At 38.2% G+C, this 14821-nt stretch overlaps 1 protein-coding gene across 9 annotated transcripts in view; it reads right to left on the bottom strand.

Moving 5' to 3' along the window:
* The window catches only part of LOC124721478 (syndetin), a 150117-nt gene that overhangs the window by 121868 nt on the left and 13428 nt on the right, over positions 1-14821 (bottom strand). For all 9 annotated transcript variants that reach the window (XM_047246475.1, XM_047246481.1, XM_047246473.1 and 6 more), the window contains 3 exons: positions 11742-11878; positions 4064-4241; positions 1122-1310 (listed from right to left, as the gene is read on the bottom strand). In XM_047246475.1, coding sequence (XP_047102431.1) covers positions 1122-1310; positions 4064-4241; positions 11742-11878 — 504 coding nt within the window. The remainder of the gene's footprint in view (positions 1-1121; positions 1311-4063; positions 4242-11741; positions 11879-14821) is intronic.

Below are 14821 nucleotides of genomic sequence, written 5' to 3'. Positions count from 1 at the left end.
TACATTCTTAACACATTAATATGTGCACTTATCAGCACACACTACATATTCATCTCCTTCCCAGTACCCCATTATCTGAAGACAAGGAACTGAAAGTTACTGTTAAGGTCGTATTAACATAGTAGCTGGCAGATACTTCAACATTTAAGTAAAAATATAAGTTGCTGGACACACTTTAAATAAATGCACCTTCACTCAGATACACTACACCTAGCCAACACTTCCCTCTGAAAGGAAGAAACCATAATATAAGACCCAAAATGAACATAGTAGATGTCCCTACCTCAAACATAAAATAAAAAGATTGTAAAATTGAAATAATTTATTCATAAAATTATTGAAGCAAAAGAATTCCACAGAGATTTCCTAACTTCAGTTTCTAACGAAAACTAGCTAGTTACTTCTGTGGACCACTCGAGAGTCGCCACCGTATAAACACAAGGGAGAAACAAAGCAGACAACATGGCTGTTGAGCCATGCATTCATACAGCGCAGTCGCTTCACCTAAAACATGGCCACCGCCTACTCAAGCACCATGTGCCAACACTCCAGTGGCAGCAGTGTAGCAAGAGATGCAGCAATCATACCACTAGAGTTGATGGAGCCTCACGTGATTCAGTTGCATTGTTGCAGCCCAGAAGCGGAGTCATCTAGTGGGCCTTCTGGAGTACGAAGCAGGTCTCCTCTCAGTCACGACGCTGTTACTGTGATAGTGTTAACGGGATATGAACTTTGGCTACAGACCTGGATACAAGTGATTACGCCAAGTTGTGTTTCACCTCATTTTCAGAATAAATCTTCTAAGTTTTAAGTAATTCAGACTTTCCTTTTGGTAGTTTGTACCTGAGACACAAAAATGGCAATGCGCATGCACCAGTCACCCAACTCTGCCGTGGTTTTCCTCACTGACCACAAACTACAAACTTGAGACAAAACTTCCCTCAACTAGTTTTTCAAACTCACAATTTCAAACAATCGTTGGCAACAGGTGAAAACTAAGTCAAACTTTGAGATGAAAACAGATGTCAACCAAGTTTGTTGGAGTTGGTTTTCGGTGTGAAGGTACCATTACAGTCCTCCTCGAACACAAACTACATACATGTGCAGCCGAAAGTACCTACTTTTGTCAAAGCTCCATCAAGCTGCTCCTCTGCCATTTCTAAAGTATCCTGTAGCTTTCCACTGAGTGCAGCAACACAGTTAAAATGGCGGTACGTGCACGCAGCTCTTTGACATTCCAGAAGCAAGCTAATAGCTCTGGCATAATTCGCTTCATTCAGCAACTCCTGCAGGCGCTCTTCAGTGCACAGCTGAAATAAATTATTTCATAAAAATGAAATCTGAAACAGAATGAATCAATGTTTAAGAATAAAGCAATGTCACATTCAGCCAAAGGAGGCTCAAAACATCTACCACATACAGTGATACAAGCCGATGTGAGTGCACAAAGTAGGTGGGCACAAAAATGATTTCAAATCACAGCAGTTAACAGCTCTGGTCCAACTTGGAAGTACTGAAAACTAGCAAAACTCGTAGATGGATCAGGAACTGAAAAAGTGGGATGGGAAGATAAAATAAATATTAATATGGGAAAAAATCCCAATACTGTGTTAAATATCCTACATGACAATACTTCTCCATAGAAAACAAATGTGCTGGTCATCCAGAAAGTCAGTTCCCAACAGTGCCGAGGTTGTGCAGCACAAATGGTGGTGCCAAACTGCCACCTCGGAGTCATGATGGCACGGATAAATTCTGGGACAGCATCAGACACGTGATGAAACATGGACTTTTCAATCCTCAGTAGTTTCACTTCCTTCAATTCTTTCTTGTAACACACAAAGGGACCTCTGGCTCCAAAATTTATGACTGCTTAGTATGTATTATCTATTTTATGATGGCATCAATCCAAGGGATATCTTAAAATAATTGGCTGAGAAGATGTACATCAAGACTACTAAAGTAAAATTACATCAATAGTATCTATTCTAAAAAAGTTAGGTTGGTAATAATATCTATCTGTACAGAAAACATGGATGTGGTGGGGATGGAGCCTACAGATGATTGTAAGTACCCATCTGAAATGCAGTCTCAGTACTGACTGTGGAATGTGACAGCTCTTGTTGATTTTTTTTTAATGATTTCACCAAAGATATTCCTGAAATGAAATTCTAGATTCCATGTGAGTCACTTTTGAATGACAGTTTTTCAAAAAATTATGCAGCGAATAAATTATGATTCAACAAGTTTCTCCTAGGTTGCATTAAAGTCTTCTGGAACTGCAAGGAATAAACACACATTTCAGCATTTTAAAGGCTTTTGGGTAGTTCAACAGCACAAAAGTTTGTGGATTTTAAAAATGTGTATTTACATAACGAAGAACTTGGGCAGCAGTATTTTTGACTTAACAGCCGAGGAGTAGCCCAAATGTAGTCCCTATTACTGGAAAGTAATAATCAATAACACAGTAATACAACAAATAATGCATTCTGTGCAGCTATCAGCATGAACTTAACCCCATACTTGACAGTGCATTGGTCACCACATGGCAAATCAAAGAGCAGCAATTTGACATGGAATGAATTTTACACGTCCTTGTTGAATAGATGAAGGTACATGAATTCATTATCTATACATAAGTCACAAAATTCCTGAAGATTTTAATGAGCTTATTTATGAATTATGTGACGTCACTCAATGACACATTTAGATGTGTTTCAAAGGACTGATAATCACGCTTTGGAATTCACGAATTTGTCCAGAAATTTATCAGAGTACTCCTGATATTTTTGAATCATGAGTGTAGTCACATTCTAGAGAAAATTATCTTACTCAGTAGTACTATTTTCAGCAAGGAACATGTCAGCTATTAAAGAATGCAACCAGTCACATATAACACTGACAAAGTAAAAAGTTTCCATTGTGCTTTCTTTACCAGCCACCCATCAAGTGAAGCATAATATTCCTCTCACATCATCTTGTTTACATATTAAATTGCGTATGTGAAGGACTGAAGCTTGTACTGTTCAGAAAGATGGTTTTTCAGTAATTATGATCAATATGATGAGATGCACAATTCATTTGACCGGTAACATGTTCCCAGTTTTCCATGATCTAATCGCAATGTTGCTAGGTCCACTGCAATCATAAACGTCTGTCACTGGATAATTATCGATATGCATACAGACTGTTGGCTGCCGCACTTCATTTGCAACAATTTACAATTAGCACTATACTCTGTAACACTCATACATTCCTCATAATTATATTATGCTGTCAGCTGTTACATGTATTTTAGTCTGCTGTTTTACAAAATGGGCAAATACCCAACACATTATCAGCTTCTAGACATTTTACCATTATTCAACAGCTTCCAACACTTACAAGCAATGGCTACACCTGGCTTACCACTGGGCCATGTCGTTTTCAATACACTCAGCATTCAGCACCTCACCATGTGGAGACCATTAGAGTGAGAATAGCTGTTGAACATACTGAATAAGATGGATCTACAAAGAATGAGCAATCATCAATTGAAGTTACCAAGTACAACAATTTGTTACTGAACAATCATACGGTGACAATAATTGGAAGTAAGGAAGATAAGTGTTTCACATAACATCATCACCAAGATCATCAGACATGGTGCACAAGCTTGGACCAGATAAAGGTGGGGGAAGTAAATTAATGTGGTTTTCTTTTTAAAGGGCAATCTGAGTATTTGTATACTAATGTACAGAAAGTTTCAGTCGAGAATTACTAAGTATTTAGGAATAAAGCAGATGACACACGAAAGGCAGAAGTGCTGTGCCGTCATTTGGTACACAAACAGAAGGTACAGAGCTTTGCAAACTTTTGGAATGCATTTCCTTTTTCAAACTTGTAGGGAAGACATGGATGCACACACACACACACACACACACACACACACACACACACACACACACACACACCTGTCTTCCTACACTGTCAAGTCAACTGAGCACAAGTTGGTTTCCCCGAAATGGTAAGAACACCAGCAGAATAAATAAATAAATCAATCAAGATTTTGCACAAAACATACCAATGTTTTTATGGTATTTAATGAATGTAGCAAGCCTCGAAGCGTCTGTTTCTTGCGATAATTAGCAAGAATTCCCAAACTTGTAGTTGTGAACTGTGATTTAGCTCCACTCAAGCTTGTCCTCCCTTCCCGGCAGAGCCTTAGTGCTGCTTGTAACTGCTGCTGAATTTCCAGTATTCTGAGAACAAAAAATATATATACATATATCAGTATCATATTTACTATCAATATACTTTACTCCTTCTCTTCTATTATTATTATTATTATTATTATTATTATTATTATCATTATCTGGGCCTCCAGGATATGTTGTTCACTCTCCTACACAGGAGCACCGAAGATATTACTCACATCAAGTGGGAATCCCTGGAGAGGAGACAACATTCCTTTCACAAAACACTAGTGAGAAAATTTAGAGGTCTGCCACTTGGAGCTGACTATATTTACTGCTATGTTATTAATGGAAAAATTAAACTAAATGTATACACATGTCTAAAGTGAGTGCATACTGGGTGTCCTGCAAGACCCACCACAACTACCACCATGACCACCACCACCACCACCACCACCACGGGATTATAACCATGTAGACTTTAATAAGAGACCCCTTTTTGAAAATAATGTCACTAATGATAAGGAATTCCTTGTCCAAATAGCTATATGTAACCAGTGTGCAACCCACCACCACACAAGCAACTCTGGGCATTTCAAATAAAACATTTACTATTGATGCATTCCACGCACAATTTTAAGAGCACTTCTGCTCCGTTTGAGGAATTCTGACACACACTGATATCAAGCCTTTGATGACTCCACCTTTCCGGCCTCACTCTAAAAGTGAGCCAGAGCACTTGGTTCATATTTTTAAATATCAAATTATGATGCCTAACAGTGAATATGATGAAATAGGTGCATACACACCATTTTGTTGAACATCTATAAGATGATGTAGAACAATGAAGTTCTTTTAACATGAACGACTTTCTTGTCTCAAGTGATTACTCGTGGTAAGACTACTGCAGTACCACTGATGTTTTGTTCCAGTACTGAGTCTCATCTTTGATGATTGTTCATGGTTCGTTTACGCACCAGAGCCAACACTGTGTGTTGTCAGAGCTGTTCACTGTACAGTTCTGTACTGGAATGGTGAAAGTGACATTACAAGGGACCATTCGTTTTACAAAAAAATCAAAATATAGCACCCGACTGCAGGAACAAGGATGATAATATTTTACTAATGACAAAAGTAAAAGTCAAAGTGGATGGTAGTTAGTTTCATGTTCCATGGATAATTTTGTACAATAAATCATAATGATGGGGAATGAGTCATTTTACATTCACATCACAAATTAACTTGTAACTATGGCTACATGCTGAACATTTATAAAGCTATTTTGTAATACACATGTTTGTTAGTAATTCCTACCTGACACCTTTAGCACATTACAATAATAGAAATTCTTCTATGGAACAGAAGTAGTTGAAACTTCCCGGCAGATTAAAACTGTGTGCCGGACCGAGACATGAACTCACGCCCTTTGACTTTTGCAGCCAAGCATTCTACCGACTGAGCTACCCAAGCACAACTCATAGCTTTACTCCCACCAATACCTGATCTACTATCTTCTGAACTTTGGTCCAGCGCTCAGTTTCAATCTGCCAGTAAGTTTCATATCAGCACACACTCCACAGCAGACAGAAAATTTCCAGAATGAAACATCCCCCAGGCTGTGGCTCATCCATGTCTCTGCAACATCCTTTCTCCCGAGAGTGCTAATCTTGCAAGTTTCCCCAGGGGAGCTTCTGTGAAGTTTGGAAAGCAGGAGACGAGATATTGGCAGACTTGCCCATGAATGGCATAGGTCCTGAGTTCGAGTCTCGGTCCAGCACACAGTTTTAATCTGTCAGGAAGTTTCACATCAGTGCACACTCTGCTGCTGAGTGAAGATTTCTTTATGAAAGTAATTTTCAAGAAGGAACTTTTTCAGTTTGTTTTCAAATTTTATTTTCTTGTCTGACAGGCATTTTATATCACTGGGTGAGTGATCAAAAATTTTTGTTGCAGCACTATGCACCCACTTTTGTGCTAAAGACAACCTTAATGTGGAGTAATGAAAGTCATTTTTCAATCTGGTAATCTAATTATGTACATCATTGTCCCTTTTGAACTGTAGCGGATTATTTACAACAAACTTCATGAGGGAATAAATATACTGTGAAGAAGTAGTCAGAATGCTCCACTCCTTAAACAGATTTCCGTAATATCATCATAAGTGAAAAACACACATTATTCTTTCAGGACATTTTTGAGCAATGAAGACTTTCTTTCTTAAAGCTGAGTTGCCCCAGAACATTATTCCAAATGGCATTATTGAATGAAAATTTGCAAAATATGGCAGTTTATTGATTTGTCTCTCTCCAAGATTTGCAATGATTCTAAAAAGGGGAACTCCCCATCGCACTCCCCTCAGATTTAGTGGTAAGATGGCCCAGTGAACAGCCTGTCAAAAAATTAACACACATCAAGCATGAAAAAAGGAAGGTGGTGTACAGAACTATTTTTAAAAAAGCAAAATAGAAACCATGAACACTCCAAGAACAAGAAGTGCCATAGAGAGCAACATGAAACAGCAACCATGTTGTGGGTAAGTGGTCAAGGTGTTGGACTGCCAAGCTGTCAAACAGTGAACTCCCTCGTGCCATTTATTTATTCACATCATTATGAACTGTCCATCCCGTCATTGAAATATTTGTTCTCTTTCTGTGGCCCTGGCAGTTGTCATACTATACTGTACATTGGTTACAAAATACGAGTCGTATGGAAAGAATATGTTGCCGTCGCAAGTAAATGTAATGAACGGAGAGAGCAGGTGAGACACCACATAGATGTCTCACGGAAATGGAAAAAAAAAGTGTGAACTACATTACCTCAAAGGAATTCAAGAGTCAAGACTTCCAAAACGGAACCCAACTTAAAAAATGTTAAAATCATATGTTTTAACAGAGCACAGAGAAACTGTGAGATTGTGAAACTACTGCATTCATTTGTTGCAGCTTTTGTGACAAGCTATTACATTTTCATCATTTCCTGGTGAATGATCACATTTATTATCAGACAAACACCTATATCGGGCAGGCAAGGAAGCATATCTCACTCACTTACCAGTGGTACAAATTAAGTGTGTCAATAAGAGATTCCTATCATGACACATGCACTGTCACTAATGCAGTGTGACACACCAGATGTGTTTTCTGGTGGAGGATTTGGTTGACTCATCGCCTTGTCATGAAACGTTTGCAGCTCCCATTCGATAGCCACTTCCTTTCAGCTGCTAATACAGACATTACACCACGACACAGACACATTTGAATAAAGAACAGCGCAAGTCTCCCAATGTGGCATCGACTAAAATAAGACTTGGACTTTGCGGCCAAACTTCCCTGGATGGGGACTCCCAGCCAACGATGCCATATGCTCATTTCTATTTCCATTGCACTTCTGTTCTTGAATCGTTCATTGTTTCCATTTTGCTTTTTTTTTCACAGTCCAGTACACTTTCTTCTGTTTTCATGCTTGATGCGTGTTCAGTTTTTGACGGGCTGTCCACTGGGCCCTCTTACTACTAAATCTGAAGGGGATGCAATGGGAAGTTTGCCTTGTAAGTACAAATATGGATGAAGTAAGTTTTTTTAGGTGTTCCAAAATGTGCTTTTTTCAGTTTAAATTCTCATCAATATGCACACTTAAAATTTTGACATTTCCACCCTAGTTAATATTTCCGCACCCTGTGTTACACTTATTAGTTTAAGTCATCTAGATGCGCAGAACTGATATATGTTCTCTCTTTCTGAAACTGAGGGTAAGAACCATTCACAGAAAATCAGTCAGTTATACTTTTGAGAACAATGCTTACCATTTCTTCTGTTTTGTGTGTATGCTTGAATTGATTAAAATACTAGTGTCCTCTGCAAAAGGAACTAATTCTGCTTTTTGTATATTAGACGGAAGATCATTTGCATATATGATGAACAATAGTGGACCTGAGATTGAGCCTTGGGAAACCCCATACACGATTCTCCTCAGTCAGAGTAATGTACGCAGACTACAGTGGTTGAATTACTATAAATAAATAAATTTAATGCTTGTAAAATTTGGTGAGTGAACATGTACATGGCATTCTCAGTACAGCAATTTGTCTGAAACCCAAGCTGTGATTTGCTGAGGATATTATTGTTGCTAAGGTGAGATACTTCCCACAAAAGTTTTGAAAAATTGTGTCAGCAGTGAAACAGGTCAGTAGTTATTGACATATCTCCTGTCACTTTTCTTAAATATGGGTTTGACAATGGCATATTTCAGTCTCTCTGGAAAAATTGGAAAAAATGCCTTGAGTTAGTGATGAATCACATATTTCAGATAAGATTGGGCTTATTATATGGGAACAAGTTTTTAATACTTTATTGGAAACACCATCAAAACTACATGAGCTTTTATTTGTGAGAGAATGTGTATAGTAAATTGTCCACACTACTGAGAACTGAAAGAACAGGAACAGTGACACCTAAACATTTCAGAACATCTAAATTTATTTGCCTGACACAAATATATGAGGGAATATTGGAAAGTAATGCACAATAATTTTATTACCACAAATTTTACTATGTAGCAAAGCAAAGAAAATCACAAATGAACTTACATCTTTTACCTAATTTTCCACATAGTCACCAACATTCTTAACAAATTTCTCCCATCGTGGTACCAGTTTCAGTAAGCCGTGTTCATAAAAGTCCATTTGGGCAGAGTATAGCCATCTGTCGAGTGCTAATTTCACTTCCTCATCTGTCGTAAAGCATTGGACGGCCAGATTTCTTCATGGGACCAAACAGATGGCAGTCCAATGGCGCAAGGTCCGCACTGTACGGTGGATGCTGGAGCACCTCCCACCCTAATTTGGCAATTTTTTCATGAACAGGAGCAGCAACATGGGGGCGAGCATTGTCCTGAAGAAGTATGACACTGCAGCATAAATGCTGTGGTGTTTGTCGCGAAGGGCAAGACGCAACTTGACCAAAATTTTAATGTAGGCTACAGCATTCACAGTGGTCCCATGTGCAGCAAACTCCACCAACAACACACCATGCATTTCCCAGAACAATGTCACAAGCACTTTCCTAACAGATTTAGTCACTTTGAAGCTTTTTCATAGTGGGGCACCAGCCACTCTATATTGGCCCAGCATGGTTTCGGACACATAGTTGTATATTCACCAGTTATGATTCCTTTCAGAAAGTCATGCCCTTCTGAGGCATAACACACTAAGTGATTCAAGAGTGTCATCATTCACTGGCCCTTATGGTTGTTTGTCAGGTTCTCAGGCACCACTATCTTTAAGGAATTTCAACGTGTTGTGAACAGTATCATACACTGCACTATAGGAAATGTTGAAATGCTGTGATAAGGTTCACAGTTGTACACACTGGTCATTCAAAATTGCTCCGACATTTTGCAGGGTGCAGCTTTTACCAGCCACCTGGAGTCCCATACATGCCACGCATGTCCCTGTGAATTTCACTCAGTTTAAGCCCTTTGGCCCACAAATATCAAAATACTCTTCATTGGTCTTCACAAGCAGACAACAGTAACATGCACACCATGTTTCTTTCATAGTTCCGGCTTCTCTCACAAGAGCTGCACATGAAAACAAAATATCCTCTGTAGTGCAAACTTCAAGCTACATCATCTTGAAATTTCAACATTCCAGCTGCAATACTTGGTGAGAAAAAAATTATTGTGCATTACTTTCTGACCTCCTCTCACATTTACCAAATGCATAAAACAATATTCAGAACATAGAAAATAGCACCTTTGGATTTCATTTTCTTTTTAAGTGTTAATTAACATCAACAATTATTTTCCTCATTAAACATACTTGATTTTCTCATGGTTGAAACAGTTTTCATTATAAACATTAATAGATTTACGTTCTTATTTATCCATCATGTAGACTTTTTCTTTGACCCTGTATAGTAAGACTTCAGTAACTTTTTTCATTCAGATATTTCATCTCTCTTGTGAGACAACACTAGCAGGAAATATACCAGGCCATTGAGTAACCTTTGCAATGTGTCACAAAACAAAGCGAGCAACAAAATAAAGATTATGAAGACACAAAGTCCATTAGTACGACAAAAGTGAGTCCAGTGAGAATTGATTAACTTCCTAATTAGCAGACAAAGTAACATTACTGTTTCTGTGCATGCACAGTCCGCAGCATACTTAAAATTTTCAAACTCCACATTAGGTGCAGTCAACTGATCACTAATGTCACTGATCCATTAGTGACATGGTTGGCAGCTGATTTACATGCAAGCACATGAAGCACACCCACAACAAGTATTCAATTTTGGCCAGAAAGTTGCTCATGTAAAATGGGCTTAAGAGGAGTCTTACCAAAATCTTTCATGAACACAAGCCTTTTATACTTCTGCACCTGCTTTGCTGAACACTGTTTTTTGCTTTATGGGCACAGTCAGCCTAATACAGCTCCTGTACTCCCGTCTGCCTCTAGATATTTGAATGATGACCTGGATGGACATCACCTATGGATAGGTAGTGAAAACCTGCTTATCCATGAAGGTTTGAAATGCAGCAGCAAGATCCCACCACAGACTATAGCCCACAGCCCATCACTGCTGCTACAATTGGCATAATCTCACACAGTTGGCCACCTCAGCCAGCCATTCCCTGGTGCTTGATATGACAATGCTTTTCAGTCTACCACCACCACATGCCGCCCCCCCCCCCCCCCCAACACCACCACAAAGGACATCTTCACTGTGCCTGAGCAACTGCCAACGAGACCTTGAGTAGCATACAAAATCTACTCCAGTTACCTCCACTTCACCTGTCAACAATCTGTCCAAGGTCTGATCATCGAAGATTCATCTGCTACCACTGAAGTTGGAAATGCCGTAGCCTCTAGATGTAGCCATACACTGGGAAGAACTTGCATTTCCTTTGGCATCATATACAACTGGAAAAACTCCTTTTGTGGAGGAAGTGGCACATTCAATTATATGAACCTGATGGAGATTTTCCTCAAGTGGAAAAAACTGCAAACAAATGCTCTTTTATCACTGAATCCTATGATAAACACTTGTTAACTATTGAATAAGAAGAGGTGTCCCTGGAAATGGTAGCACCAGGATTACTTCAACACACACCAGAAACCTGAAATGTTCAGCAGAATTGCCTTGAATACATTTTAGTAAATCCAGATGGAAACCGTATGTAGGCTGTGCAATCTATGCATCATGAAAACAGCTCACATAGAAGTCAACAAAAAAGGTATTAGTCTGAAATTTTGGGATTTCAGTGTAGGTGGTCCACACTACCAAAAAGGGGTGTGCAAGAAAAATAACATAAGGAAACTCGTACTGATGTAATACAACATTAAAAACTACAATAAAGCCAAAATACTACAAATTATAGCGATTTTAAGTATATTATTGATTTTATTCCCCTCTTCCTTCTATATCATTAATGAAAAATTCTAAAAAGAACTGGATGATTTTTTATTTGCCAAAGAGCATATTTATTAGAATTACATATTTATTAACAATAAAGAAATGCCCCATATGATACAGACATAAATTATAAAACAAAAATCAATACTACCTCGCAACTTCATCATGACGCTGAGATTGCTTTTGCAAAATTAACTGCAAAACTCTTTTAGATACCACCATATGCTGCTGTCTTAAGTTTTCCCGTCGAGCCTGAATACTATGTATGTCGAGGACATCAGGAAGTTTCTGGGGAAAAAAATTGAGCAACATAAAAAATAATACTGATAACATATGAAGTAATAGTTCTTCCTTACTAACGACAGATAGCCACATAAACACACAAGAGAAACCAATGATAAAAGGCAGGAAAAAATGTAACTTCTCAAAATCCAGTCTACAAATGTCACTTTACAGCCACTCTTAACATCTCACTCATCTATCAGAACCTGTGCTTGCAAATATGGCATAGACTATCTATCTATGCTCATCGCAGGAGAGCAGTCACAACAAGATGGTCCATGTCAGTTTCAATATATGTAGCAGAGTGCATCAAAACTGCTACCTGTTCTGGAAATAAGAACATAGACCAAATTCAGTCAAGTATGCTCATATGCTGCATATGCTGCACTTATAACCAATATGATATGCATACACGACTGAGGGAGTTGTGTAGTGGCGTATTTACATTCTTATAATACAATTTCTTCAAAGAAGAATGGATTAAAATTAAAAACAGACTAGGCAATGTGGTGTGTGTGTGTGTGTGTGTGTGTGTGTGTGTGTGTGTGTGTGTGTGTGTGTGTGTGTGTGTGTGTAAAAGACAATAGCCAACTTGTTAAGTGAGATACAACAGATGCTGCTGTTACATATCACAATTGTCGTAACTCAGTGCAACTGTGTAGATCTGAAAATTTGTCGTCACTCAATCCCATAAATAAAAGTTTCATATACTTGCTGAAGTGAGAAAAATGCAAAGCACATTGCCTCTGATAATGCAAATATTTTTAGAGGCTATTCATGAACACACAGAATAAACCTGTAAACCCATAATAGTTTTAGCATGCAGGTTCCTTAGAGTCGACAGTGTTGTTTCAACATACATTTTAGCTTTTGTACTGTCTCTGATCTTCAAAGTTACAGGCAACTCAGATAATCGCCAACTATTATGGGATGTGACAACCTTATTTAGTGCTCCATCTCTCTTCCATAGACAGTTGTATATAACATTGTATTCTGATGACAGTATCAATCTGCAAATCACCTGTGGCATCTATTGACCTCATACAGCACAGAAGGGCACTAAACAGCTGCAGGAAATGGACCAAGTGCAGATTATTCTAGTCAGCACTTTGCATATTAACAGAAGAGGAAAGTGCATTACTGTTGAAACTTCTCTTCAAAACAAATATTTAATTGCAGAGTACCTGTAATATTGGCTCCATTTCACTAGATATTCATTTGGTCTCTGATAGAAGAGAATACTAATGCAAATAGCTTCTTTCAGGGACATTGAATCTACAGCTCACAAAATATATTGTGTATCAGTTTGACATGTTGCATGTCTACAAATATGGGAAATGTACACACCCCTGTCTCAGTCTAGCGTTGGATATAGTCTACAGGAGCTGTAACACTTTGCTGTAGTTGTGATAGTACCCTCAATGTCTGTCAGTCTCTCCATATCATGGAGCATGTAATATTACCCAGTGTACTGACAGAGTATTCATTACTTGTGACCCAATTTCAGCAAAATCTTTCAGTATCTAGATCACATAATGGATGATGCCACGTTTTCTGATGTGGTACAAACTAGACTATATTATTTAATTGGATAGATAAAAAATCTACTCACCAAGCAGTGGCACAACACACACATAAGGGACTATTGGAATTGGCAAGCTTTCGGAGCCAGTAGCTCCTTCTTCAGGCAGAAGGGTTGAAGGGGAAGGAAGAGGGATGAGGGAAAAGGACTGGAGAGGTCTAGGAAAAGGGGTAGATTTTGGGAAAGTCACCCAGACCCACAGGTCAGGGGAGACTTACTGTACAGGATGAGAATCAAAGACTATACTGGGCTGTACTGAACTTGGTTGCAAAAGTGTCCCAATAAAGCTCATACAAACTGCCAAGCAGAGGTGACAAAAGTCACAAGTCTGTCCTGTAATTCAGAGTAGTCTTAGAAGATTGTGTAGCCTGCAGCTGATTAAATAGCTTTTTTCCCCTTTTTTCCACTACCCTCATGATCTCAAACAATAGACTGTACAACATATATTACACTGGTAAAATTATATAATAGGATAGATAAAAAATCTACTCACCAAGTGGCGGCAGAACAACACATAAAAGAGTGTGTTGTTCTGCCGCCGCTTGGTGAGTAGGCTTTTTATCTACCCTATTGAATAATTTCGTCAATAATTGGTTGTTTTCGTTGTTATATATTATACTGGGTTTTTCTGGAGTAAATACGTCCCCACACTACAAACAAGTACTTCTAAGAGCTAATATTTCCACAACGGAAACAAATGTAGCTGTTTCAATCAAACTGTGTAAGAGTTACAAGCTATAATTTTTTCTTCCACAATGTAATTTTCAATGCATTTCCATTTTTTCTGCATTATGAACATAACAAATTGGAGGGATGCAAATTTTTGCATTGTGCAGCTGACTTTGTACTAGTATGGATTTTTTTATATCCTTAACTCCACTGTAGAGATCTGACTTGTTTTTAGCATTTTGTGTCTCCATTTAAAGGTTGTATGTATTACATTCATCTCTATCTAAGGCCTAATTCAATTGTTTGTGAGCTGTCTAGTGTTCTCTTTGTCTTCCTTTATGAATTTTGATAACTCTTCTATTTTAGTACAACTCTGTTTTCAGCCACAGATCAATCTATTTTATTTATGCCTGACTGCTTACTTTCATTCTATTATGTCATATGGGATCATATTCTGGACTAACTCGTCAAACCAAGCAAAAGTTTTCATAGTGTGTAATAAGACTCATTTTTGGTGTAAATTCATGTAGAAACCTGTTTGAGGAACTAGGTATTCTAACAACTGCTGCTCAGTATATTTATTCCTTAATGAAATTTGTTGCAAATAATGTGTGTCTATCTCCAAACATAGTTCAAGACTAGGAATAAGAACAACCCACACAAAGAACTAAAATCACTTGCCTTGGTCCAAAAAGAGG

The sequence above is a fragment of the Schistocerca piceifrons genome, chromosome X (assembly GCF_021461385.2).
Source record: "Schistocerca piceifrons isolate TAMUIC-IGC-003096 chromosome X, iqSchPice1.1, whole genome shotgun sequence".
Lineage (NCBI taxonomy): Eukaryota > Metazoa > Arthropoda > Insecta > Orthoptera > Acrididae > Schistocerca > Schistocerca piceifrons.
The sequence above is the reverse complement of the archived record's forward strand: the minus strand, read 5'-3'. Positions and strand labels throughout refer to the sequence as shown.